The sequence below is a fragment of the Fringilla coelebs genome, assembly GCF_963513975.1.
Source record: "Fringilla coelebs genome assembly, chromosome: 6".
Classification (NCBI taxonomy): Eukaryota; Metazoa; Chordata; class Aves; order Passeriformes; family Fringillidae; genus Fringilla; species Fringilla coelebs.
In genome coordinates this window covers 59,843,555-59,867,826 of record NC_140034.1, presented here as the reverse complement: position 1 = coordinate 59,867,826, position 24,272 = coordinate 59,843,555, and the positions used below count along the sequence as shown (strand labels likewise).

The following is a 24,272-nucleotide window of genomic DNA, read 5'->3' as shown; positions in this document are numbered from 1 at the left end:
TTAAAAAGAAAATGGGAACAGCTAAACATTAAATGAAAAGGCAGAAAAGGGCCTCAGACAAAGGAACAAGCCCATCCTTTTTTATTGCTCCACAGCACTGAACAAATTTAAAAAATCATTTTGAAGACATGAAGTTAAAAATTAAGTTTTTGCAAACCGTAGGTGGGATGTGGGTAACACTAATTGAGCTCAGAGACACTGGTTTTATACTTCATTCTGCAATATTCAAACAAAACAAGAAGTTAAACTCTAAATTTGACCCCACTAACATGAAGATTACCCATCTGCTTCAAGACAGACATGCTTCCAACACCTTGCAGAGTTTGACTTTGTGGCCACTCAAAACAATGGACCAGTCTACAAAGCCCGTGCCAGGTAAATAAAAAAACACGTAGAATAAGAACTGAGTCAATTAGCATGACAAAATTACAAGTTTATTGCAAAGTAAGGTGAGTTTTTAAATTAAAGGCAATTAACTCAAGAAGTTGAAGGAGATCCTTAATAAATGACCCCTTAGCCAACCTACAGTTTAAGTATATTGGGAGTAAAACAGGTAGTCAATTAAAAAAATTGATTACAACAGTCAGCTCAAGAACTGTTAAGCAGGTTATCCCTGTTCATTATCACAATATAATCCAGTTTTGAATATTCTGTTTGGCAAATTAATTACCACAGTTAAACAAGACAGAAAGTCAGTCCACATCTTCAGCTACAGAAATTCCTTCCTTTTTTTCTAGCTTGGATACCTGTAAGTAAAAAAGAAACCAATTCAGTAGCAAAAATAAGCTTCTCCATCAACATCTCCTACAAAGATAAGGTTTTTATGAAGTGGATAAATCTTTTGGTTTGACCAAATGCAGCTAATCCTGTGGTGTAACACCGGAAAAAGCAGAAGATGGCCTGCAGGTATCTCGTGCTTGCAGGCAGATGTGCCAGCTTTTTTCTGAGCTGCATCACAGTTCCTTCAAATTATGGCAACTATTAAAATCCCAGTGAGTATTTTGGCACCTGGAAGTGCATCATTTGTGCTCTGACCACAAATCTTTTACTGCAGACACAGCTCCAAGGCAGAAGCTACAGACAGCACTGCCAGAGTTCCTAGAGTTGTTCTAAACCCCCTCGGCCAGATAGAGCTGAATGACATGAAGACTCCAAGAGCAAACTTGGTAATTCCCAGCAAATGCTATGATCTTAAATTCCTTTTACCCCTGCTCCTTCTGCAGCAAATGCAAAGGGAATTTTGCACGAAAAATGAGTGGATAACTAAACTGGCTGGCTTGACTACACTACAGACATCCAAGCAGAAAAGTACTTTCTACACATCCAAGTGATTTCTCTGTCATTAGCACTCCAAATTGTTTCCATTCACAAATGAGCTCGAGCTGTAACATGACTCTCCTACAGGAAAACCTGGCATTACCTAACTAAAGGTGGGGTTTATGTCAAGTTTATGCCATATTTTCACATCCTGTTACTGTGCCAGAAAAATCTTAAGTGCAGATTGAGTCCCAGGAGCAGAATCATCAGTGGGACAGTGTCCTAGAGAGTGATTCTCTTCAGAATTATAATTGTGCTGAACACCTACTGTAAGAAGAAACTCTTCCTGTATTCCTTTTCTTGAATAGGGCAGATTTGACTCAAACCACTGCAAGTTATCATTTTTCAGTCTTGCAAAGAGCTGCAGGAGTTATCAGTTCAGGTCACTCTTATCTACACAATAAAATCTTCCCCAAACTTGCCTCCTGGTTTCCAGGAACAAGTTGCAATGCCCATTAACCTTGCAGAGCACAACAGCTATTACATACAAATCTAGTTAGAGAATGTAACAATATCTGCATCATTAAAAGATCTTAATCACATTTACTGTAAGCATAAAATAATTACATTTTGGTCCAGACTCTACAAAAACATTTTCCCTGACTCCCACTGAGACCAAAATAACTTTTGTCCTGGACTTCAGTGGAAAAAAGTCCAGTATGATGTAAAAAATCCCCCACTATACTACTTTACAATAAAGTACTGCACATGGTAGCTTTTATCCCAGGTTTCAAGGTAGTAAAATACTATTACAACATGTCTGGCATTTCACAGATGAAGGAATTAGAATTTTATTACATGTATAAACATATTCTTAAAAGCAACTGGGGTGTAAAATCTCTGGCAGAAAAAACTTTTTCAAGGTGCTAAAATTCTTCACCCCAGCATTTGTGCCATAAAAGAGGCATTAAAAATAAGTTTGAAGGGGTGGCTAAAAACTATAAAAAGTTAAGCATGGTTCCAATAATCACCTGGGTCCCTCCCCATCTCAGTGCTCAAACTGAGCATGGTACCAGCATGGTACTGCTGCTGTGTTTGAGCAAACATGAATTTGTGAGTCAGCTAACTTGAGATTCAAAAAAGGAATTGCTGCAGAAGCAGCGGGGAGAAGCATTCACAGTGAATTGCTGCCTGTCAAGTCTTAATTCTGCAATTAAGCAGATCCCTTCAGACAGGTCCTGAACTGAAACCAAAACACAAAAGCTTGTTTCTCCCATTAGCATAGGACTTCATGAGTCTGGGTACACCTATTACTTTTAGTCCTCAGTACACATGTTCTTTTATTTCTTCTTGTTCTTTTTTTCATAGCAGTGTGACAAAAAAGAACCTAAACAACCTACACTGAAATCAGGGGATTTAACCTCACAGTTTTGTGAAAAGAACAATCAATCACAGTTATTTCTGCAATAACTGCTACCCTAAATGTTAGTTGTCTTTTACTGGAGAATCACTGGGACCAGGCTTGAGCGACTTTGAGTAATTTAAATACAAAATCATTCCAGAAGCAGAAGGCATTTACCTGTTTGTCTATACACCTGAACTGCCAGGACCATGAGGTGTTGTAGAGGAAAGGCCTCAGGTCGAAGCGGTTGTCATCTGGACTGTAGTTTTCAGCATGGTAGGAAGGAGTGAGGGTGGTCATTTTGTGCCTGTTGACTGAATACATCCTGAAGAAATGCTTAACCTTGGAGGCCACCTGGTGTACAAAGAATGTAGCTTTTAACCAGAGGAAGTTTCTTAGTATTTTAATTTAAAAATTGAGAGGAGCACAGTATTTTGGAGACTGTTTTCTACTTTTACACGGTCTAGATATTCTTGCAAAGCAAGAGCCATTTTTTGTCTCAGAACACATAACCAAAGGCTTCAAGAGTAGCTGGTCATCTGTATTTTAGAGAACAATTTTCCCCAAGGTATAATTCTGAAGTAATTATTTTCAAATTACCCAATTAACAATTGTTTTAACAATTTGCAGCACAAGACAACAAGCTCCATTTAAGAGATGCAGGCCAGCTTTTCCAGCATATTCTGCTGCACCTGTAGAATAATCTCTAAACCCCAAATAATGAAACTATTACTTTCAGCTAAAAGGAACCTGACCTCTCTCCAAACATGCTCTATTTTGGTAAAAGCAGTAAACTATTTGATATTTTTTTTCTCTTTGGTATATTACCTCTCTTGGAGTAAAAATTTCCTTCCATGTATGAATCAGCTTACAGAACATACTGTATGGTCCAGCCTTTCCAATTTTCCTTAATTTCCCATAGATTGAGAGCTCGGCATATGTCATCCCCATATCTGCCTGAAAACACACACAGAAAGTCAAAGAAAATCTTACCTATGCAAATTTTAATGAATACTTTCATGGAGCAATTAAAGTAACCCAGTTAAATCAAAGAAACACCAAAATGATATTGTCAATGTCAAAAAGACATAGTAATACTATGAGCAGAAATAAAAAAATCCACTAGAATTTCTCTGAATTGGGAGATTGGAGGCCACAGAGGTAGTTTTATCACTCCTCTCCTTTCCAAAGGGATAGCAAAGAGAAGGATGTGGGGAGAAGAGTGCTTTGCCACCAGTGATTTTCATAGCAGTAAGGCCCTGATTTTCTTCTGATATTAAAAAAAAAAAAAACAACATAAAACAGACTGCATTTTATAACACCCATCCTTCTAAGTGTCCAAAAATCTAAAATAGTTCAAAAATGTTAATTTGCTGTTTGGGAAACTATTGTCAACACAGACAGGGCAGGTATGGGGAACTAATACTTTGTTGGCAGCTTTACGACTCGTCAGAACACACCTGTCAGTAAGCATGGTTACATACAAGAGTAAACAACAGCTATGGGACAAACCCCAGATTTTGGGGTAAGACTTAAAGCATTTTAAAGGCACTGCCCATTATTACCTCATTACCATGATATAATCTGAAAAATCCCTTTGCCAGGATTTTTCTCCTGAGAAGCCTCAGAAAAGAAATGTAAACAATAATCATCTGATTGCTTGGAATGTGGTCTAGAAGTTGCTGACCAACAGGTGCATCTATGATTGGTTCCATGTGAATTGTTTTTAATTAATGACCAATCACAGCCAGCTGTGTTGGACTCACTGAGTCTGTCATGGATTTTTATTATCATTTTTTTCCACCCTTCTGTCTGTATCTTTTCTCAATAGTTTAATATAGTTTTAGTATATCATTTTCTAATAAATCAGCCTTCTGAGAACATGGAGTCAAATTCTCATCTCTCATCCTGGGGACCCAACAAGACCACATTACCTCATCAGTTTGAGCCACTTGTCCATCCACCAGGGGCTCCAACTCTGCAGTGGGTGGAGCTGACATTATACTGTAAGGGAGAGGGAGAAGGAAAAACATGGATTCCATACAGTCTGATGAGTGTTGGTTTGTTAAAACAGCACTTCATCCCAAAAGTGAAGCAGCGGGCTCAGACAGTTCCTCAGACAGTGGAATGAACAAATACAGTCACTGAATCATTGCTCACCTCCTGAGGGCTGTGAGCTGGAAGTTTTCAATGCAGTACTGAATGAAGTTCTTCAAATCAGTCTTGCTGATGCCACCAATGGGGTTGATATCAGCACTGGAGCAGTCATACTTGGTCAAGTAACCACGGAGACTGAGCAAAACAGGAAATTTTATACAGCAACAATACTAATGTAACTGCAGCATGGGATACAACCCATGACACTATAGAGAATTTAAACATAGCACCAAGAAAGGGAGAAACAGACTCCCAATTAGTAACATATTTACACCTAAAGGGCAACATGTTAAACTGCAGTAGGACAATCCTAAAGCCCTGAAATTTCCAGAAGATACTTTAAACCAGCATAAAGCACTGCAAAACTATCCATGCTGAGGCAATATGTGCAAAACAATTAAAACACTGTGCTGATTAATTAAAACAAAAAACCTCAAAACACCCACACAACCAGTACTCTTACAGCTTTAGAGGTTACCACTCCCACAATCTTACAGGGATTGCTTTAATCTTCAAATACCAGCTCTACTAACAGTACTCCAGATTTTAAGATCTGGTTTTTCAGCTCAAAGTTCAGATCTTCATTCCTAATACAGGAATTCAACAAACTGGGAAGTCAGCCTAGTGAATGCACAGGTAAGCTCTACTGAAAAGAGCATTTTAAGGGAAAGCTGTAGCAATACTTAAGCTAAACCTCTGAAAAATACACAATTTCCCATTCAAGCTGATTTAACTATTTTCATTAATTTCATTGTTACCAGTGCATTCTTAGGTTGTTACCTCTTCTGAATAATAATCTACAGAGATATTTGGTAGAGTTGCAGGAAATGACAGTGACCTGTTCCACGTGGGTTTGGATTCCCAATTTTCACCAACCTTTCATCCACATTGGCTGATCCCAGCACCAGCAGTCCCCCTGGCATCCCACGAGCCCACAGTGTCAGCTGAGCAAACAGGTAGGCAAGGACCATTCTTATTCTAGCCTGCAAAGCAAAATGGAAAGGAAAGCAAAATTATCATAGCAGAGTGATTTCTCCCCAGTCACTTTTATTAATCAACTGTCTAAACAAGCTCATGAAAAACAAAATGCAGGCAGGGTAAGTGTGACTGCAAGGAGGATAGTCTTGTGGAGAAATTGCTGAACACAGTCAGGAAATCCAGGTTCAGTATTTGCTACTGCCAGAGACTGAGCAAGTTTCTCCTGGCCAACTGCAAATTGGGGAGTAGCTGCTATTTGCTACCTCTGATAGCACTAACAAGGATCCATGATGGATGAAGCATGCAGATAAACCATATGCTGTTATAGAGCAAATAAATCCCTCTAGTCTAACAGAAAACATTTGTAAAAAGTTTACATTGCTTTTGTCCTCATTCTGAAACTCAGCTTTTTCTAAGGATGGCAGCAATGCCAAACCAACCCGGGATCCAGCCTCCAGCTCCAACAGCAATTGTTGGTGATGTTAAGCAAATATCCACACTCCTCTGTGACTTAAACCTCTCCTGTTGCCAAAAAGCTGGCAAAGAATTCAATGTTTGCTTCCAGAGCAAACAGCTGGATTTCTCCAGTAACAGAGAGAGAAAGATCAAGTCCTCAAATTAACAAAAACTATCAAACAGGATAACCAACACTCTGAACTAAAGCAGAGTTGTTGATTAGTTTGGAAAACCAAAAAAATCAAACCAAAACCCACAGAACCAAAAGAGTGTGACCTGATTCAGTCTACAGGACACTCACCTGCACATTCTGGAGTGCCAGGCTCTCTCTGCTGCTCCCTCCATGGACAGAAAACTGGGGAGTTCGACCTGTCACCACACTGAAGATCCCCACAACAGCTTTCACAGCCGCATCAATGTTCAGGTTGATGTGGTAGCTGAGAAGAATTCAAGCACAAGTGACTCAGCCAGCACAATCTGACTACATAAAATAGATTAAAAAAACACCAAAACTCCACCTTATCAAATGAGTTTTTAAAGGTGCTAAAATCTCAGATCTGGTAGGAAGAAACTTAGGAAAGAATAACACTTTTCAGAGTCTGTTTCCAAAATTCCATGTCCTTTACCAAATGTTTCTAAGTTGGCATCACTTTAACACTTTCTAATAACATCTGCAGCATTCCTACTTAACCTACCTCCTATTCCTCTCTTATTTTTTTCCCCTTTTCGAGTTTGAAGGTTTTAGATGTAAGTCTTTGCCAGAACATGATATTTTTTCCCACCACTTCTGAGCTTGTACCTGCCTATTTGCTCAGCCAGCAGCTTGGCCCTGTTGCAGGTATCCTGGGAGGAGTTCTCACTAGCCATGTAGCACGTGGTGAGGATACGCTTGCAGAATTCCCGAGGATCCTCAGGGATGTAGGTCTCATCATTCACAATCCTGCGTGCATCAGCCAGCACATCTGCATCTGAGGACAGAGCAGAAGAAACAGAACAGGAGTGGAAATTATTGTGCTCCTCCCTTTGCAGGATGTGCAAATATCTTGTACATCCTTTGTATTCCAATTAAGCTTTACAGCGCCCATGACAAATAAGACGACTACATCTAACTTCCCAAAAAAATCAAATAAAAGAATTACTGATTTTGCTTCTGATTTTGAGCACAGAAATGTTAAATCTTTAGATCTATTGAAGAATTTTCATAGAAAACATGATCTAGTATGTACAAAGACTTAGCTAAAAGCATGAAGTCTGCTTAAAGCCAGAACTTAAAGAATTTAAACCATTCCTAACCATGCTTTGTAGTTCTGCTTTTAATAGAATGGGAAAATTCTAAAAATAAACTGAAGACTACATCAGCCAACATTTGAACAATAGTCTGAACTATTAATAGTCTAAACAATAGTCTAAACTCAGAAACTAGGTCTGAGTTCCACATCCAATTCTTAAACCCAAAACAGAAACTATTACGCCAATTCAGAGAATCTGAATTTGGACACACATTTTCACTGGAATTTCTGAAGAGATACAAAGGACTCCATTAGAATGACAAAAAAAGGGTCTGCCATTAATAAGCTCTTGCAGCTTATTAATATTAACCTATCCATAACCATTAGTAAACACAGCTGGCCAGACACACAGATCTACTTACTGCCATTCTTGACTGCCAGGCAAACCTGGCGACACATGGAATACACTATGCAAGCTGTAGCAGAGCTGTCAATTCCACCACTCAGAGGTAGGAGAAAACCTGCCTTGAAAACAGAGCAAGGAAGAGGTTCCACTTAGCACAATAAGGAAAAAAAATATGTATTGTACCACTCAGAAACACACTCCTGTGTGGCATCTTCAAGGCTTCATATTGTTCAAGGTTTATATTCTACTGGGGAAAACCAGAACAAACCACCCAGAGCAAATCCTCTGAAACCCTCATCAAATGGGTAATCAAACAAGTAGTCAGTGTAAAACCCTTTGCCTAGAAAAAATTCCAGTTGTCTTTACCCTCTAGTAAGACAGAAATGCTAATAAAAAGAATTACATTTTTCATATATACTTTACTATTACACTGAATGACTACTTCATGTCACTCTGCTGCAGTGAAGAAAGCACAATTCCTAAGGGAAGGGTGCACAGAACATACTGAAGTCACACTTGGAATACAATTTTTAAGTCTGACTGAGCTACCAGTGAAAAACTCAAACTTTGCACCTTGGACTAACATCAGTTTGGGTAACCAGCAGCACAGGAAAACAATTTGGATTGTGCCTGTGGCACATAAGAAGCTGTGTATGCCAAGGGAAAAACAAACCCAGTTTTCTTACCTGTTTGCTGCGCCTTAAATAGTCCCAGAGCCAACATGCAGGTCCAAGGCTGAAATTACAGAATATGATTGTTCTAAGTAGATTAGGGAATAACACCTGTGCAAGTCAATATATTTACTGTGGTCTTCCAATGAGAGATCTCCTTTACTTAAATCTGAACAAAATCTTATGTTTATCTCTTTCTTTGAGTTTTGGGTTTTTTTAAACCAAAATAATTTTCAAGCAACAGATTCAGCATTTGATTACCTGATCTCCTCCTCAGGACTGTGGTGTCTCCACTGGATTGGCATACAAGTAGGAACAGCTAAATCATCAGGACACGACAGAGCAAAGTTCACTTTTACCCTGGGATAAGGATTCACTTTACTTGCCTAAGCAATAGTACAGAAGAATTCAGAAGACACCAATTTTAACATAGTTTAAAAAAAAATCAGCTCTCTAAGATACTGTGAAAATCAAGACATGCAAATACTTCTTACATCCAATAACTATTCAAACTTGGCACGGTTGACAAACACGAAGAGTTCTTACCGCCAAGTTACGAGATGAAATCTCTGCTCTGTAACTTCGAACATCCTCCAGGTCCAGAGTGGCAACCAGCACCTCCTGTGGAAAGGCTTTCAACATTAGATCACTCTACACAAACAGATAAACAAGGCTTGGCAAAAGAAATGCCATCAAGGAATGCCACAGCATCAGCTGGGGCAAAGGAAAAGGCAAGAAATGTTACCGGGGGAAGAAATGTAGCTTGCACAAAATGTGAGGAAAGCTAGATGACAAATCTACTATTATCTGAAATCAAAGTGAAACCTTGTGTCCACAAAACTGGGTCATAATTAGAGTCATTGCAGTCTTTGGCCTTTCTTCCTTTAAATAAGGGAATCTCAATTAACAGGGTCTCTCCTCCTCATGGTGATTGCATACAAAAATGTTTTCATGAAGTTTTTCCACTGTGACAGTTCTCCCTTCATCACAAAAGCAGGAGAGCTCCTGTAGGTAATCTGACTAGGAAAGCACTCAGATCTAGTTGAATAGCATAATTAAAATACACCCTTTTTAGTCTAGAGATGTGGACCTAGATCTGGAATGTTTGGAAGTGTTGAGCATAAGTGCCTCAGCAGCTATGGGGTGAATACAGTACCACATCATCCAGTGAGAACTGGGATCCTTGTGCAACTGTTTCTCCATTCATGGAAATCATTGCACAGCCATCATAATACAGACGATCACCATCACAGCCTTTCTGGTTTGCTAAAATGTATATTCCACCATTCTGCCAGGGAAACAAACATGCAGGGAAGAGGAAAAAAAAAAAAGCTGTTCAGAATGTAGCACCTGACAGGATGTCAGGATGTTAAAAATCAAAATGCTGTTTCTCTGCTCCTGCCCTTCTTACAAATTTCCTCTCCCTTTACATTGTGAATGATTTATGGCTGGGATTCTCTCTTGACAGGAGCCTCTAAGTAGCAAGAGTCATTCCCTCAACCCAAACAGAGAGAGCTGCACTTCTAAATTGAAATTCTGAGTTCAAACTGAGGTTGGGAAAAGCAGGTGATGACAGAAGCTGTGTTTGGATGTCAGAGGAGAGAGCAGATTCTGTTAAATATAAGCATGTTAAATTACAATGACAAAGCAGCTTTTTCACAGTGTAATGTACACTCATTGCTCTATTTTTGTCCCCATCACTGTTAGATAGGATTACAGACCAAATAATAACTGTCTCCTCATCATTTTTCAAACACACAGAACTTTCCAATAGAAAAGCACCCACCTTTGCTGTGGCAGAATTCACCAGATCCACCCGGGTGTGAGCCTTCCGCAGCACATGGTGACTCCCAGAGGAGTTGGTGAAAATTTCCACTCCATCAAGTCCCATCTCAATGTGAGGGCTGTCAAAGCAAAAGGCACAAAAATAAATCACTACTGTGCTGTGAAAACTGCAAATGTCATTAAAAATCACTGACAAACAGAAACATTTATGTCACTGTCAGTTTTCTGCATGTCTTAGCTCAAACAAGGTTAGGGCTTTCAAAAATATCTGTTTTCTTGCATTGCCCGACTCTTTTGTCAAAGACCAGCAGTGGCTGCAGAGGTCAAAAGGGCTTTTGCTCAGTCTGTTCTAAATAAAATGCCTTCTACTCTATAGAAGGCCAGATCCCAAAGAGAGAATAACATAATCTTGGTCTGAAAGGGCAACATGGATATACACTGCAAATTCAGTTGTCCCATTTTCTTTGTCTCTTAGTAAATTCAAAAGCAGAACCACAAGGAGAAAGTTTTTACTGCTTTTTTTCTTTTTCCAATGTCATAAGAAAGAAATACTAACAAAAAAATCACATCTTCAACACACCACATCTTCTGCATTTACAAGGAAATTAATGTAACTGGGAGATTCAGTAAAGTATCAGGAATGTGAGCACGAGAGTTACCTGTCATTTATTTCCTTAGGTCACTCTTTTCATTCTGTTTGGTTTTGGTATTTCTCCCCTACCTTCTTGTTTCAAGCTGATTTAGTTTAACAACCAACATTTCCTTACCATCCTGCACCTAGCCTAATGAGTTCTTTCCCATGATGTATTTATTGCTCCTAATTATATTTTATCTTACTGGCACTTTCTAAAAGATAAATTACACAGAAGAATAATAAGCAGATCTCTTGAAACATTTATTTCAGGCATGTTTTCAATTACTTTTTATTTCCTCTTCTCCTTTACCTGTTTGGTGCCCAGAGTTCTTCACATATTTCTGCCCCTAGGCAGGTATCTTTGGTTGCTAGCACTGCATCCCCAAAAGGAACAGTTTCCTGAAGAAAAACAACAACATTTTTACACACATGCAGTAGAACAAGCTGTTCAAGTCAAAAACTTGAACTACAAATCTTAAGAAAATACAAAAATTGAGTGCTTACTTATGTGAAATTAGTGACACAATATCAATCACATTATACCTTCTTTTATTTTATATCAAGTCACTTAAAAAAAAAAAGAAAAAAATTCTGAAATGCAGATTTCTGGACGGATTGAAATTTCATATTTTAATTTCAGTAGTATTCAGATCCAGTGCTTTGCTTAAGGACAGGAATTAAACAATCTACAAAAAAGAGACTTGTCTGTGGCTAGGAATGACACTCATGCTTTAGTGGGAACTAACATAAATTTTAGATCCTTCCAAACAAATAAGCTTTAAATGATTTTTAATTTATTTTTTTTAACCTAAAAACATATACTCAATTCTAGTTTCAAGAACAGATAAATTCAGTATCAAAATTGTGCAAAATATGGCAATCAAGGTTCTGCACGTACAAATAACTGAGGCAGATTTAAAATTTACTTGCTTTGCTGCCACATACTAACATAAATAATGTTAAATTATTCTCTCATTTAATGCAACGTAGAACCACCACTGAAACAAAAGAATCTACAACATAACTGGCAGCAAAATTTTGGAGACTACAGTTTTTAATTGCTGAATCTGGAAGATGCTAAATTAAAAGAAAAAAAACACAACAAAAACCAGCTTACCTGTCCAGTCACTTCCTGAATTATCCTGGGCAGAAAATATTCCTCCACATGCCTAAATCAAGTTTAGAGATTGTGAATACATTATTATATAGATCACAGCATAAAAACTGGTTCTCATCTCACCTTCTAACACTGCTTAAAGAAACCGTATTGAAGTTGTACAGGGCTGTGTGTATTTAAAAAATGAAAAAAAACTTCCTATTTTCTGCAGAATTAATGAGAAATGCTAACATTTTAAGATAGCAACACCTGTGCTTCAGAAAGGCGAGGTAAGCAATGCCCCATCCTGGCTAGAAAGCAGACCTAACAAAGAGCACACCGTGCAAGACAAATGCCAGGCGGAAGTTTCTCTTTTTGCAGGGTTACTACACGAGCAGCACAGAACCAGCTGGGGCCCAGAGGAGGGATCAGAAGTGCTTTGCTGAGACCCTCAAGCTGGAAACATTCCCTGACTACAAGATGAGTGCACAGCATCAGAGATGAGTGCCAGGCATGTCCTGCAGCATCATAAGGTAGGCAGCTTCCACTCTCGGCAGAAGTTCTGACAGAGCTCACCCATTTCAGTGTCTGCCAGTTCAGTACTGGGATGCAGCACTCCGGAGACAAACACTGTCCCTCCAGCCCTGAGCTGGCTGTTCTTAGAAAGCACACACCAGGAAAATGACACTTTACACTGGCTGAAGGATCAAGCAGCCCCACTTTTTCTTCCAGCTCAGCAACTCAGAGTTTGACTGCTCAATAAGCTTCCTAACCAAGCTGCAACCATGTAGCTTGGCTGACTCTGTCCTGCTGCTCTGCCTGTAGCAGCCAATGAGGATTTGCTGCAGATATTTCAACCCCGTTGCTGTGGCTGCAAACAGCAAGCTGTGTTTTTTAACACAATTCCTGGAGTTGCCAGAATACCTTGCTTTGCTCCATGGGGTGAACCATCTAAGTTCCCTGTAGTTTCCTGCATTTGCCAGTGATATTTTTGGTCTGATGAGAAGAATCTTCCTTAAATAAAACAAAACAGAAAAACTGAGTTAACACAGCCAAACAAGCCTATATATGAACACTGATACTGAACAACTTCTTTTTTCTTTTATAATGTAACATTTTTAAAGTTTCTTGCAGACTCAAGGGGTTTTTCTGAACTTTTTCAGAAAGCAGTGGGAATGCAGTTTCCACAAATCAGAAAAGAAAAATTAGATAATGAGAAATTTAAGTTATCTCTCTCAATTTAGCAAATAGGAAGAATAATCCATCACTCTAAGTAGCACTGAAGAATCTTGCTTGAAGGCCGAACTGGTGTCTGAAAAGATAATGTGTTACCTCACAAGGAGCTACTTACTTATTTAAAAAGATCACTCGACAATTGTAGCGAACATTTCTGTGCAGTACAGGCCTGTGAAAATAAGAACCAAAACCAGCCATGACTACACTCACTAAATGAAATTATAAAAAGCTACAGAATCTACTTTACTGCAAAAGCTATTCAGAAGACCTCACTGGAGGGAAAACCATATATGAAGTTTTAGCTTCTAATTCTTTAGTTTAAGTAGTGCATTGAAAAAATCTGAGTTACTGACTGTGCTGTCAATCTCAGATATATCAACTACTACCTGAGCCTTAGGAACATGAGCACACCAGAAGATTCCCTGTGGCTGGGCCAGGTTATTTAATCAAGTGTGACCTCCTGTGATACTGCCAACCCAGTTCAAAATCAAACTAGCTTTACACAATTATATCAATACAAACATGTTAATTTTACAGATATAATTGATCACCCTTCCTTGTGTGTCAGCACAAGGCTTACAATGGCTTCAGTGTGTTTCACATACCCTTATGTTAAGATGTCTGTCAGTGAAAGCAGCCCCTACATTCCCACAAGACAGTCAATTTATAAAGCCCTTTGAATTACACCTGACACAAAGTCTGACCTGTGGCAATAAGTACCAGACATTAAGGTTTCCAAGATATAACTGTAATTATCCAATATATAACTGTAATTATTATTTATTACTTCTCTATTGAAGGGATCAGCCACCAGCAATCTTTGGAAGGATTTCTTTTAGAAAATGTTCTGCACATTGCAGTCCTGGTCATGGTAGTTAAAAGGGGAAAAGCAGTGCAGTTCCTAAATGTTTGACATTTGGTGCAGAGCCCTTGCTATCCAGAGCATGGCACAAGCAGCATTCCCTAAGGACTTATCCCTTTATCACAGGTTTATAAAAAAAATAAACTTACATTCCCACATCACAGATAATATCTTGAGTAGCTGGAGACTCCAAGAGCTTTTCCAGAACTTGAAACGAATGCAAGAGTGTGTCTGACTCATAATAGTGATCTGAGCAGCCATAACCACTGTGTACAGAAACAAGGAGAAATCAAAAATTCAGCCAGATCAGCACCAGAGCCAAAGAACCAAAACTACTTCAGACAGGGAGCATTTCATCATTACATAGCTAATTTATATAGAAAATGAAGAAGCAGTGCTGTCAACACCATCCCTATTTACAGCATTTAAAACTCTGCAGCGTTCTATATCACCCCATGATATTCCCTCCAGGAGAGCAGCCTGGGCCCAGGCAGAAATCAAAGCACCAGAGCTCCCCTGACGGAAAACTCACGGAAGCAGGTTAAAAATGATCGCTTCCAGTCAGGTTTCCAAGACAAGAGACCCAATCCTGCGCTCACAAGTGCGGAGCTTTTCTTTGCCCCGACGGCCGCCCGCTCCCAGCACGGCTCTGGGCACGGCAGCCCCTCGGGGCTAATGCTCTTCCCGACTGTTCTTCTCCGGAACTGGAACCGCACCAACGCAAAGCCAGCAAAGCGCCCTTACCAGATTTCCAGCTCTGGCCCGAGCCGGTACCGGGCTCCTTTGCTCTTGGCGATGTCGATACCTGGAAGAGTGTTGGGAGCGCAGTGCGTGAAACGGGCACGGGCTGCGCCGCCCGCGGCGGGAGGCAAGGCGGGAGACAAGGAGGGAGAGGAAGGAGGGAGAGGAAGAGGCTCCTGATAGCCGGGGGCGGCCAGCCATCTCGGCACTCACTTCTGAAAATCCTCTCCAGGTTGCCCTCAAAGTCCAGAGCCCACTGGTTCAGGGCGCAGGTGGCCACGGTCACTGCCCGGCCCATGGCGGCGCCGCCGCCTCCCCCGCTGCTTCCGGGGCGGCACCGGGCCGGGGCTGCCGGCCCCTCCTCCGGCCGCTCCTCCCGGCCCCTCCTCCCGGTCATTCCTCCCGGTCATTCCTCCGGTCGCTCCTCCCGGTCCCTGCTCCGGCGCCCGCAGCAGCCCCTGCACCGTCAGTGCTCCAAGCACGGGCTCCATGCGGAGCCGCTGCCCACCCGCGCTGTGGCTCTCCAGCGCCGGTCGCTGCTGCACGCCCTTCCGCAGTTTTATCTCCCCAGAGCCCCGAGTAACGGGAATGAAGCCTTAGCCCGTTTCTTAGCTCGGCAGCTTCTTTTAAGAAGTTCAGAGGGCGGGTGCTGAAGGTAACTAGAACAGGGTGCAGCCTTCTGTGTGTTGTTCTCCTTTCAGCATCATCCCAGCAGCTCTCAGGGTGCTGACCCCAGCGAGGCTGATTTCTTCAAAGTCCCATCTCCTCTCTAATGTCCCTCATCACATATTTGGCCGCTGTGAGCCACCTTACACATGGGATTCTAATTTCTCTCTGTACTAGAATCAGAATGATTTAGGTTGGAAAAGCCACTGAGTCCAACCACCAATCCAGCACTGCCAAGCACACCACTAAAGCATGTCCCCAAGCACCACATATACATGGCCTTTACCTCCAGCAATGGTGACTCCACCACCACCCTGGGCAGTCTGTTCCAATGCCTGCCAACACTTTCCATGAAGAAACATTTTACTCTCCGATAAACGAGCCTTGGCACAATTTGAGGCCATCTCCTCTTCTCTTGTCGCTTGTCATTTGGGAGAAGAGCGTACAGGCTATGGCCTCCCTTCAGGGAGTTGCAGAGTGTAAGATCCCTTCCTTAAGCCTCCTTTTCTCCAGGCTGAGACCTCCATCCCCGCTCCCTCCCTCCAGATTCTGCCCCAGATCCATTCCCTTCTCTGGACACACTCCAACAACTCAGTGTCTTGGATTAAGGTGGCCCAAAACTGACGCCACAATTCAAGGCAGGGCCTCAGCGGTGCCCAGAACAGGGGGATAGTCACTGCCCTGGTCCTGCTGGCCCCACCACTGCTGACAGTGACAGGAAGCCATTGTCCTTCTTGGCCATCCGGGCACACCTGGGCTCGTGTTCAGAAACTCTCGGCCAGCACCCCCAGGTCTTCTTCTACGGGACCATTGGGAATTGCACAGAACGGCCAGTGGAACGCGGAGAGTTCAACAGCGACTCAAGGCGGCCCAGTCTGGCTTAGGGGCTCCACGTTGTGACCCAAGCGCAGGTGTAACCTCTTTCCTCGGACGCCATTCCCGCTCCATCGGCGCGCCGCGCTTCACCCCGCGCTCCCGCGGCAGGGGGCGGGGCCCGCGACCCTCACGCTCCTCGGCCCATGGGACGAGCTCGCGCCACCAATGGGGAGCCGCGGAATGGGCGGGGCGCGGCGGGGATTGGCTGAGGCCGTGGGGCGGGGGCGGGGCCCGGCGGGCACGATGCCGCCTGAGGGGCCGCAGGTGCGCCAGAGGCGGAGCGGTGTTGGCCGGGCTGGTCCTGGGCAGCAGAGCGGGGTCCCTGAGCACTGATCTCCGGTCAGTGGTCCCCGGTCGGTGGTCCCCGGCCAGTGAGAGAGCAGCCTCGGCCCCGCAGGTGAGTGCGTTCCTTCCTTACCGTGTCTTGGATCAGGCCTGGAAGGGAGCCAGCCGTGTGGGCAAAGGGGAGCGACGAGCCGCCTTCCCCTCATATCGCTTCTGAAAAGGAGCCTACGGTGGGAGGACTGAAGGAAATGGCCTAAAGGCGAGGTAGGGGAGGTTAGGGTTTGATGCGAGAGAGTTCTTTTGTTTCGCTGATGGTGTGGTCAGGCGTGGGAACAGGTTGCCCGAGAGGAGGTGGTTGCAGAGGGTATGGCCAGGCTCAGTCCATAGATAATGGGCTAATTGTATAATGGATTAATGGAATAATTGTCCATCAGATAATGGATCGGGTTCGCTGTGATGAGCCACATGGAGTCGGGACGTCAGTCCATAGTGCTGATTATAGGGTGACGATCTTTAGCATAAGAAGTATGAAAGAAAGCTACAGTGCATGTTCCACAGAGAGAGTTAGGTGGTGCTTAGTAGTCATTCTCCATTCCCACTGATTTTTTTACTTCGATGGGATTGTATCTTGTTTTCTATGTTGTAAATAACGTATATGGAACAAGGACTCTGGGCAGAAGTATCCAATTGACAGAGTCTGGTACAGATAATGTTACAACAGTGTCAATTTCTCAAATTAAAAAAGGCAGTTGAGTTACAAAGGTTTAGGATAATGTGGTGAAACGTTTTTTTTTTCATTTTACGTCTGCATGTAAGTAATAAGTGATATTAATTGTCTATGCATCGTAAAAGAAATTTCCAGTTAGCAAGAAGTTTAACGGATTTCTTTGATATCAGTGTTTTGATTAGGTTTTGCTGAATGTAAGTTCATAGGGAATTAATTGGTGGCAATTTTTTGCTTTCTGTCCTCCACCCCTAAATTTTGTGGGTTCTGAAGTCTATATAATAGATTTCAGTAACTTTTATTTGTGATTCTCTTGTAGAGGTATAAATATTATTGAGAACCAGCTGGAGTGATAGGATTCATATTTTCTTTCCTACAGGACATCATGGCAGCTCATCAGGAGAAAAAAACTGCTGAAGAAAGAAAACACCAAAACACGCAAAATGATACTAAAACATCTCAAGGCCAGTGGGGAAGAGCATGGTGAGAGAAGCCAATGACCCCAAGTAGTCCTTGTATTTCCAATTGCTTCATTCTTACTCTTAGAGATGCTGTATTCCTTTTAAACTTCCCTCTGTTAGTAACAGATTTTTGGGTTGCCCTGCTCTGGAAAGGTCATAGCAACAGGTAATTTGCTGTAGCAACAAGTGCTGAAGAAAAGTTCTTCAGGTTTTTTAAAGCAGAGAGTTTGCCAGACAGTTTGTGTTAAAACATACTCTTTGCAAAAAAGAAAAGCAAATCATAAAAGTTGGTAAAATTTCTGGTTCTTGCAAGGAAATAAATATTTTCTGAGGTTTGGAAAACAGGCATTCTGGCATCTGTGGCCTTCCCAGCTGACAAGTCCTGCTGTAGCAAGGTTTATGACTCCTGTCCCAGTTCCCAGAATTGGGCAGGTATTAGTAGGGCATTGTACTGCAGCTGGGAACAGCAACAGTGGCATAGGAAATTCAATGTATGGCTGTCCAAGGTCTGTCTTTTCCAAGTTTCCAAGCTTTGCATAATGTTCTTGGGAGTCCATTATCACTTCCAACTGAATACTCCACCAGTTAAAGCCATGATTGCCATCAAAAAATGTGAAGTCTGTAATAATGATCTGCTTTTGGAGGGGAGATTTTATCTAATCTCTTGCTCTGATCAACTAGCATAGTTTTAGAGCAGTTTGTGGCAAAGTGTGTTCCTTACTGAGTTTTTAATGGCTTTTTGACCCCCAGACATGTCTCTGCCTTGAACACATTTTTAGTTTTCATCCAGTTAAATCTAGAAGGTGCACTGAAAAAATTGTCTGATGTAACTCACCTGTCTGAAACCTGGGGAGACAAAATGCTCTGTTTTGGATTACAGGGAGGTGGACTGGTTTTCCTTGGCAAGCATCCTTTTCCTGCTCACGTTTGCACCACTGATTGTGTATTACTTCATCATGTCGTGTGCCCAGTACCAGTGCTCTCTGACTGATCCACTCCTGGACTTGCTGACAGGGAATAAGCATCTGTCTGACATCTGGAGCAGGACTCCCATGCTGACCTACAGGGCTGCTGCCATTTATTCCCTTTGGGTCGCTTTCCAGGTACATTATTGAGTTATGATCTGGATGCACTGTCTGCTTTCTCCCACAGCTGTTGGATCAATCCTTTTGCACAAAGGATGGTGGAATATTGCACTGGCATTTACTCTTGGGTGTTTCACAATTTCCAAGGTGTTTTGGAATCCAGATGAAGCCTATGTCCTTGGAAAATAAGTATAATGGGAATATACAGAAATATTCCTTGTGTGACATAGTCCCTAATGAGTTTTTTAAGAAAAAACAGCTATATAACAATGATACCCATTTGTTTTAAATTAATACAAAAGAAATAAATCACAATAAATGGACGAGGATCTGAATGTAGTTACCAACTGTCCTGCCTCCCCAGGACAGCCTTAGGATGACAGCCTTACATGGAATACATCTTTAGAGCTGTGGAGTAGCTTAGATGTATTGCTAGCCTAAAAGCACAACAGCTAAATATTGCCATTTTGGCTTACCCAATACTTACTAGAAACTTGGGAGGAATGTTATGTTTGGTATATGTATGTGAGGGGTAGTGTTTTGAGGGGTTTTGTCTTGTCTCTATTTACTGTGAATACATTCTCTCTTAGGTGTTTTTGTATGTGTCCATTCCTGATTTCTGCCATAAATTTCTCCCTGGATATGTGGGAGGTGTACAAGAAGGTGCTGTCACCCCTGCTGGTAAGGTCTTCCTTGGAACACATGCACACCATGTGAAATTCAAATATTTCTGTTCTTAGAGTCTTTAGTAACCCATGTGTAACCAGAGGAAACGTGGACATAAATGCTCTCACCTTCCTCACATGTTCAGTTCAAACAAAACTAGAAAGCAATCTAGGTCATCTTTTAGAATAAGTTATAGCATTTCTATCTCTTATAATTAATAAAACTGTTGATCTGGTAGGCACCACACCAGCAATGGAAAAGTACTGGTTGATAGTTTTGGCACTTAAAATTATCAGTGGACTATTGCTGGTATTTGACAAGATAGCTTTACCTGCTCAAGCTCCATTAACCCAAGGGACTTGGACAAAATGTGTGATGTGAGCTGTTACTGGTGGCTTGTTACCCTAGTCAGTTGTGGAAGAAGTCTAAATTAAGTTTTATGAGAAAAACTCAGCATAACAAAGCCTAATGGGTACAGCAGAGTCTAATGGAACTTTCAGAAAATTGCTTCAAGGTATTTAATTGGGTGATGAGGAGAGAGAGGTCATTTCATGAGCACTTGATTGAGCTTCTTTGTAGTCTGTGCATACCCATGTTAAATAAAAGCTGTGTTAATGCAGGGTCGCTAACACTCCATTTTTTCTTCATATTTTAGGTGTTGTGAATAAATATGAAATAAATGGACTTCAGGCCTGGATCATTACTCATGTGCTTTGGTTTGCAAATGCTTGTTGCTTCCACTTCTTCTCACCTACCATCATTTTTGACAACTGGATTCCTTTCCTGTGGTGTGCCAATATCTTGGGATATGCAGTGTCCACCTTTGCAATGATCAAAGGCTACTTTTTCCCTACCAATGCAAAAGACTGGTAGGTGGATTTTAGTAGTGAGAGAATACTAGGTTTCAGAGATTAAAATTGTTAAATAGAAATCGGGTATATAAATTGTATGACAGAGTATATTTCACTGGCACAGAGAGCTAGGCCAGTGTATGGCAGATTCATTGCTTCACCAGCACCATCCCCTGCATTTCATGCTGCACACCATGGGTCTGGCAGCCTCAATGTCACAGATACACCAATCCTAAAAATATTTATACTGTTCAGAAGTGTTACCAAGAGTAAACTTGGGCACTTCTGAAATTCTACAATTTATGTCTATTAATGTAATACTTTGGTTGGGCCAGTTTGGGTTACCTTGCACAACATTACTTGGTTTTATGATTTTTATTACTACTACATCAAATTAATCTGAATTGTGTAGGCAGAGTAGCAATTACCGGTATTTGTATATAACTGTTCATTTCTAATTTTTTTTTTACAGCAAAATCACTGGCAACTTCTTTTATGACTACATGATGGGGATTGAATTTAACCCTCGAATAGGGAAGTGGTTTGATTTCAAGCTGTTCTTCAATGGGCGCCCTGGGATTGTGGCCTGGACTCTAATCAACCTCTCCTTTGCTGCCAAACAACAGGAGCTGTATGGTGAAGTGACAAACTCCATGATCCTTGTCAACGTCCTCCAGGTAAATTCTGAGGAGGAAATTAAGAAACCAGCTTGGAAATGAGGTAGTATGGAAGTAAGAAAAAAACTCCTTCAATGGAAATGAAACGGGGGCATTTTTTCCTGGCCTGAAACAAGCTCATTGAGTGATGGGACTTCTTTGGATTTTTTCCCTGATCTGTGTAAATGGGAGCCTGCTCAACAGAAGCTCCATCCCTCCTCTTTGTAACCCTGTGACTCTAAGCTGAACAGAGATCACGGTCAGTTAAGTTCACTTCCCAAGTGTTTGTCCTAGAGTTGTATACTTGCCTTAGTCATCCTATTATTGCTTTATCTGTCTAGGGAGATAGATATTGTGCATCCAGGTAAGTTGTATTTATGTGATAGTTCTTCTTCACCGAGTTCACAAATGTCTGGTTTTGAAGTGCTAACATGAAAACACCAAAGAATTTTGAGATCATATCACCAGGCAGCACAGACATTAAGCTGATGCTGTTAAACAGGGTAACTGGTGACAGTGCTCCGTTATTAATGTGAAATTATTCTGTTGCAGGGTATTTATGTTCTGGACTTCTTTTGGAATGAAGCCTGGTACTTGAAAACGATTGATATCTGCCATGATCATTTTGGATGGTATTTGGGCTGGGGAGACTGTGTTTGGTTGCCTTACCTCTATACTTTGCAGGTAAAAATGTGTACACTGTGTATTTGGGCTAACATGAGTGAAACTTTCCAGAAACATTCTTTCTAGCAGTTTAATTTGTACCTGAAATGTTCCTATGTAGTTCCACTGTTGAGAAATTATTGCAACATTCTTTATAACAATTCTCCTGTAGGAAGGCTTCCTGTCCCTGCATGGGTTTGACATCTTTTCCTCTCCTGCCCTTCTTTTGTTCCTGTTTCTGTCATTGACAATTGTGTCTGCATGCTTTTCTAAATCCTTTAAGTTTCCTTTCTTTTTACTCCGGCTTGTTGAGGGTCTTTTGGTTAGTGGTGGTTTGTTTGGGTTTTGTTTCTTGGGCTTTTCCTTCTGTCCAGTTTGCATCCTTGCAACTTCTCTCTTCTTGTTTCACAAAGAAGTGCAGTTTTGGAGAGAGAAAAAGAGAAGGGAGCTCTAGGATGCAGAGTTTTCTGAGAAGTTTTTTGCAGTTTTATTATTGCAGTAGATTTTTCTACTCCCTTCTTCTGGTCTCTTGAGGATCACTGCAGTCAAGGAATTGGTCTGGCACGCTGAGCCTCTGTTGGAAGTAAATAGCTGATTGTTTTTGTGTTCCCCAGGGTCTGTACTTGGTTTATCATCCCGTCCAGCTGCGCACGCATTATGCCTTAGGGGTCTTGATGTTGGGCTTGCTGGGTTATTACATCTTCAGAATGACCAACCACCAGAAGGACCTGTTCCGTCGCACCAATGGCAACTGCAGGATCTGGGGGAAGAAGCCAGAGTACATCGAGTGCTCCTACATGTCCGTGGATGGCACCAAGTACTACAGCAAGCTGATGACCTCGGGATTCTGGGGCTGGGCACGTCATTTCAACTACACGGGAGACCTGATGGGCTCGCTGGCCTATTGCCTGGCTTGTGGCTTTGAGCACGTGCTGCCTTACTTCTACGTTGTTTACATGACCATCCTGCTCACCCACCGCTGCATCAGGGACGAGCACCGCTGTAGCAGCAAGTATGGGAAGGACTGGAAGTGCTACACTGCTGTGGTGCCCTACCGGCTCCTACCCGGCATATTTTAAGGCTAAAATATGCAGGATGCAGGGGAAAGAAAAAAGAAGAAACGTGCAGGCATACCATGTTTAAAGTAACTGAAGTGAGGCACTGCTCTGGCCCATTTTTTTAGAGGACTCTTTTAATTGGAATACTCCTCTGAATCACCCCCTTTCTAAATTACCTTGCAGTTTAAGAAAAGATGCGTGTATTGAGACTCCTGAGAAATCCCAAAGCTGGGAGGTGGCCTGACCCTTGGTAAGGTAGCAGGGTTACCCTTGGTGGTAGCAGGGTTCTGGAAGCAGTTTGCAATGCTTCAGGAAAGAAGTTTTCTGATGCAGCTGCTGTGGCCATCAGAGCCTACAATCGAAAGCAGCTGCAAAGGAGGTTTGAATGTTGATTGCTTTTGAAGACATGAACAGTAGAAATACTGAACTGACAAAGCTGGTCTGAAATAACTGTTATAATCTAAAACAAAAATGAAAACTGTCATAAATTAGTGCAGTTTTCAGGACCTGGCAATATAGAACATGACCAGCTGAGTTTTATTTTGCTACTGAAACCAGAATTTGTGAAACTACTGAGCTGAGCTGCTTGGGCTGGTGTAGAGTTACTTTTTTTCCTAGTAACTGCTATGGGCATAGTTTTGGATTTGAGCTGAGACAGTGTTGATAGCACAGCGATGTTTTCACTATTCCTGAGCAGTGTTCACACAGCATCAAGGCTTGTTTTGCAACTCACTCCACCCACCAGGGAGTGGGCTGGGTGAGCACAAGGAGCTGGGAGGGGACACGGGCAGGACAGCTGACCGCAAGGAATATCCCAGGCCATGTGGTATCGTGCTCAGCCCATAAAGCTGGAGGAAGAAGGAAGTGGGGAATGTCAGGAGTGATGGTAATTGTCATTTCAAGCCACCATTACATGTGCTGGAGCTGTGCTTTCCTGGAGATGGCTGAACATCTGCCTGCAGGTAGCAAGTGGGGAGTAGATCCCTTATTTTGCTTTTTTTGTGTGCAGTTTTTCCTTTACCTATTAAACCATATTTATCTCAACCTGTGAGTTCTTTCCCTTTCCAGATTCCCTCCCCCCATCCCACTATGGGGGAGGGAGCAAGGGGCTGTGTGGCATTCACATTCTCTGGTGAGTTTCTGGTGCCAATCCCACCTCCATGTAATAAAACACTTCTCTGTATTATCTCACTGCACAAGCATGATAAATACCTTGTCACAGGCATTTACTTGCATCCTAGTTCTCCAGTGATGGTGAGACACAGGTGTTAGCTCAGCTTCTGTGCCTGCATTGTAAATAGCATTAGACTAACTAGGTGATGATATCACGTCAATATTTTGCATTTCCACAGAAATACCTCACTATCTATC

The 24,272-nt window shown here is 41.9% G+C and overlaps 2 protein-coding genes across 5 annotated transcripts; one reads left to right on the top strand and one right to left on the bottom strand.

The window, feature by feature from the left end:
- Positions 1–269: 269 nt before the first annotated feature.
- Positions 270–15,239, bottom strand: NADSYN1 (NAD synthetase 1). Of its 4 annotated transcripts, XM_084207767.1 has the most exons (21): positions 15,124–15,239; positions 14,914–14,974; positions 14,319–14,435; positions 13,423–13,476; positions 12,996–13,085; positions 12,093–12,144; positions 11,286–11,374; positions 10,343–10,460; positions 9,713–9,844; positions 9,103–9,177; positions 8,818–8,942; positions 8,572–8,620; positions 7,902–8,004; positions 7,050–7,218; positions 6,552–6,687; positions 5,693–5,799; positions 4,820–4,951; positions 4,594–4,663; positions 3,488–3,616; positions 2,837–3,013; positions 270–746 (listed from the first exon to the last, which is right to left on the bottom strand). In XM_084207767.1, exons 1-21 carry the CDS (start codon positions 15,206–15,208, stop codon positions 693–695), a joined length of 2,124 nt encoding a protein of 707 aa, XP_084063893.1. In that variant the 5' UTR covers positions 15,209–15,239; the 3' UTR covers positions 270–692. The 4 variants fall into 4 exon arrangements, 3 of the variants coding, with proteins under 3 accessions (XP_084063893.1, XP_084063894.1, XP_084063895.1); XM_084207768.1 differs by lacking the exon at positions 8,818–8,942 and having other exon boundaries at positions 7,902–8,000; XM_084207769.1 differs by lacking the exon at positions 9,713–9,844.
- Positions 15,240–16,692: 1,453 nt separating this feature from the next.
- On the top strand, positions 16,693–23,904 carry DHCR7 (7-dehydrocholesterol reductase). The gene is made up of 8 exons (XM_084208519.1): positions 16,693–16,849; positions 17,841–17,944; positions 18,803–19,025; positions 19,598–19,688; positions 20,329–20,542; positions 20,997–21,201; positions 21,733–21,864; positions 22,458–23,904. Exons 2-8 carry the CDS (start codon positions 17,847–17,849, stop codon positions 22,920–22,922), a joined length of 1,428 nt encoding a protein of 475 aa, XP_084064645.1. The 5' UTR covers positions 16,693–16,849; positions 17,841–17,846; the 3' UTR covers positions 22,923–23,904.
- The last annotated feature ends 368 nt before the right edge of the window (positions 23,905–24,272 follow it).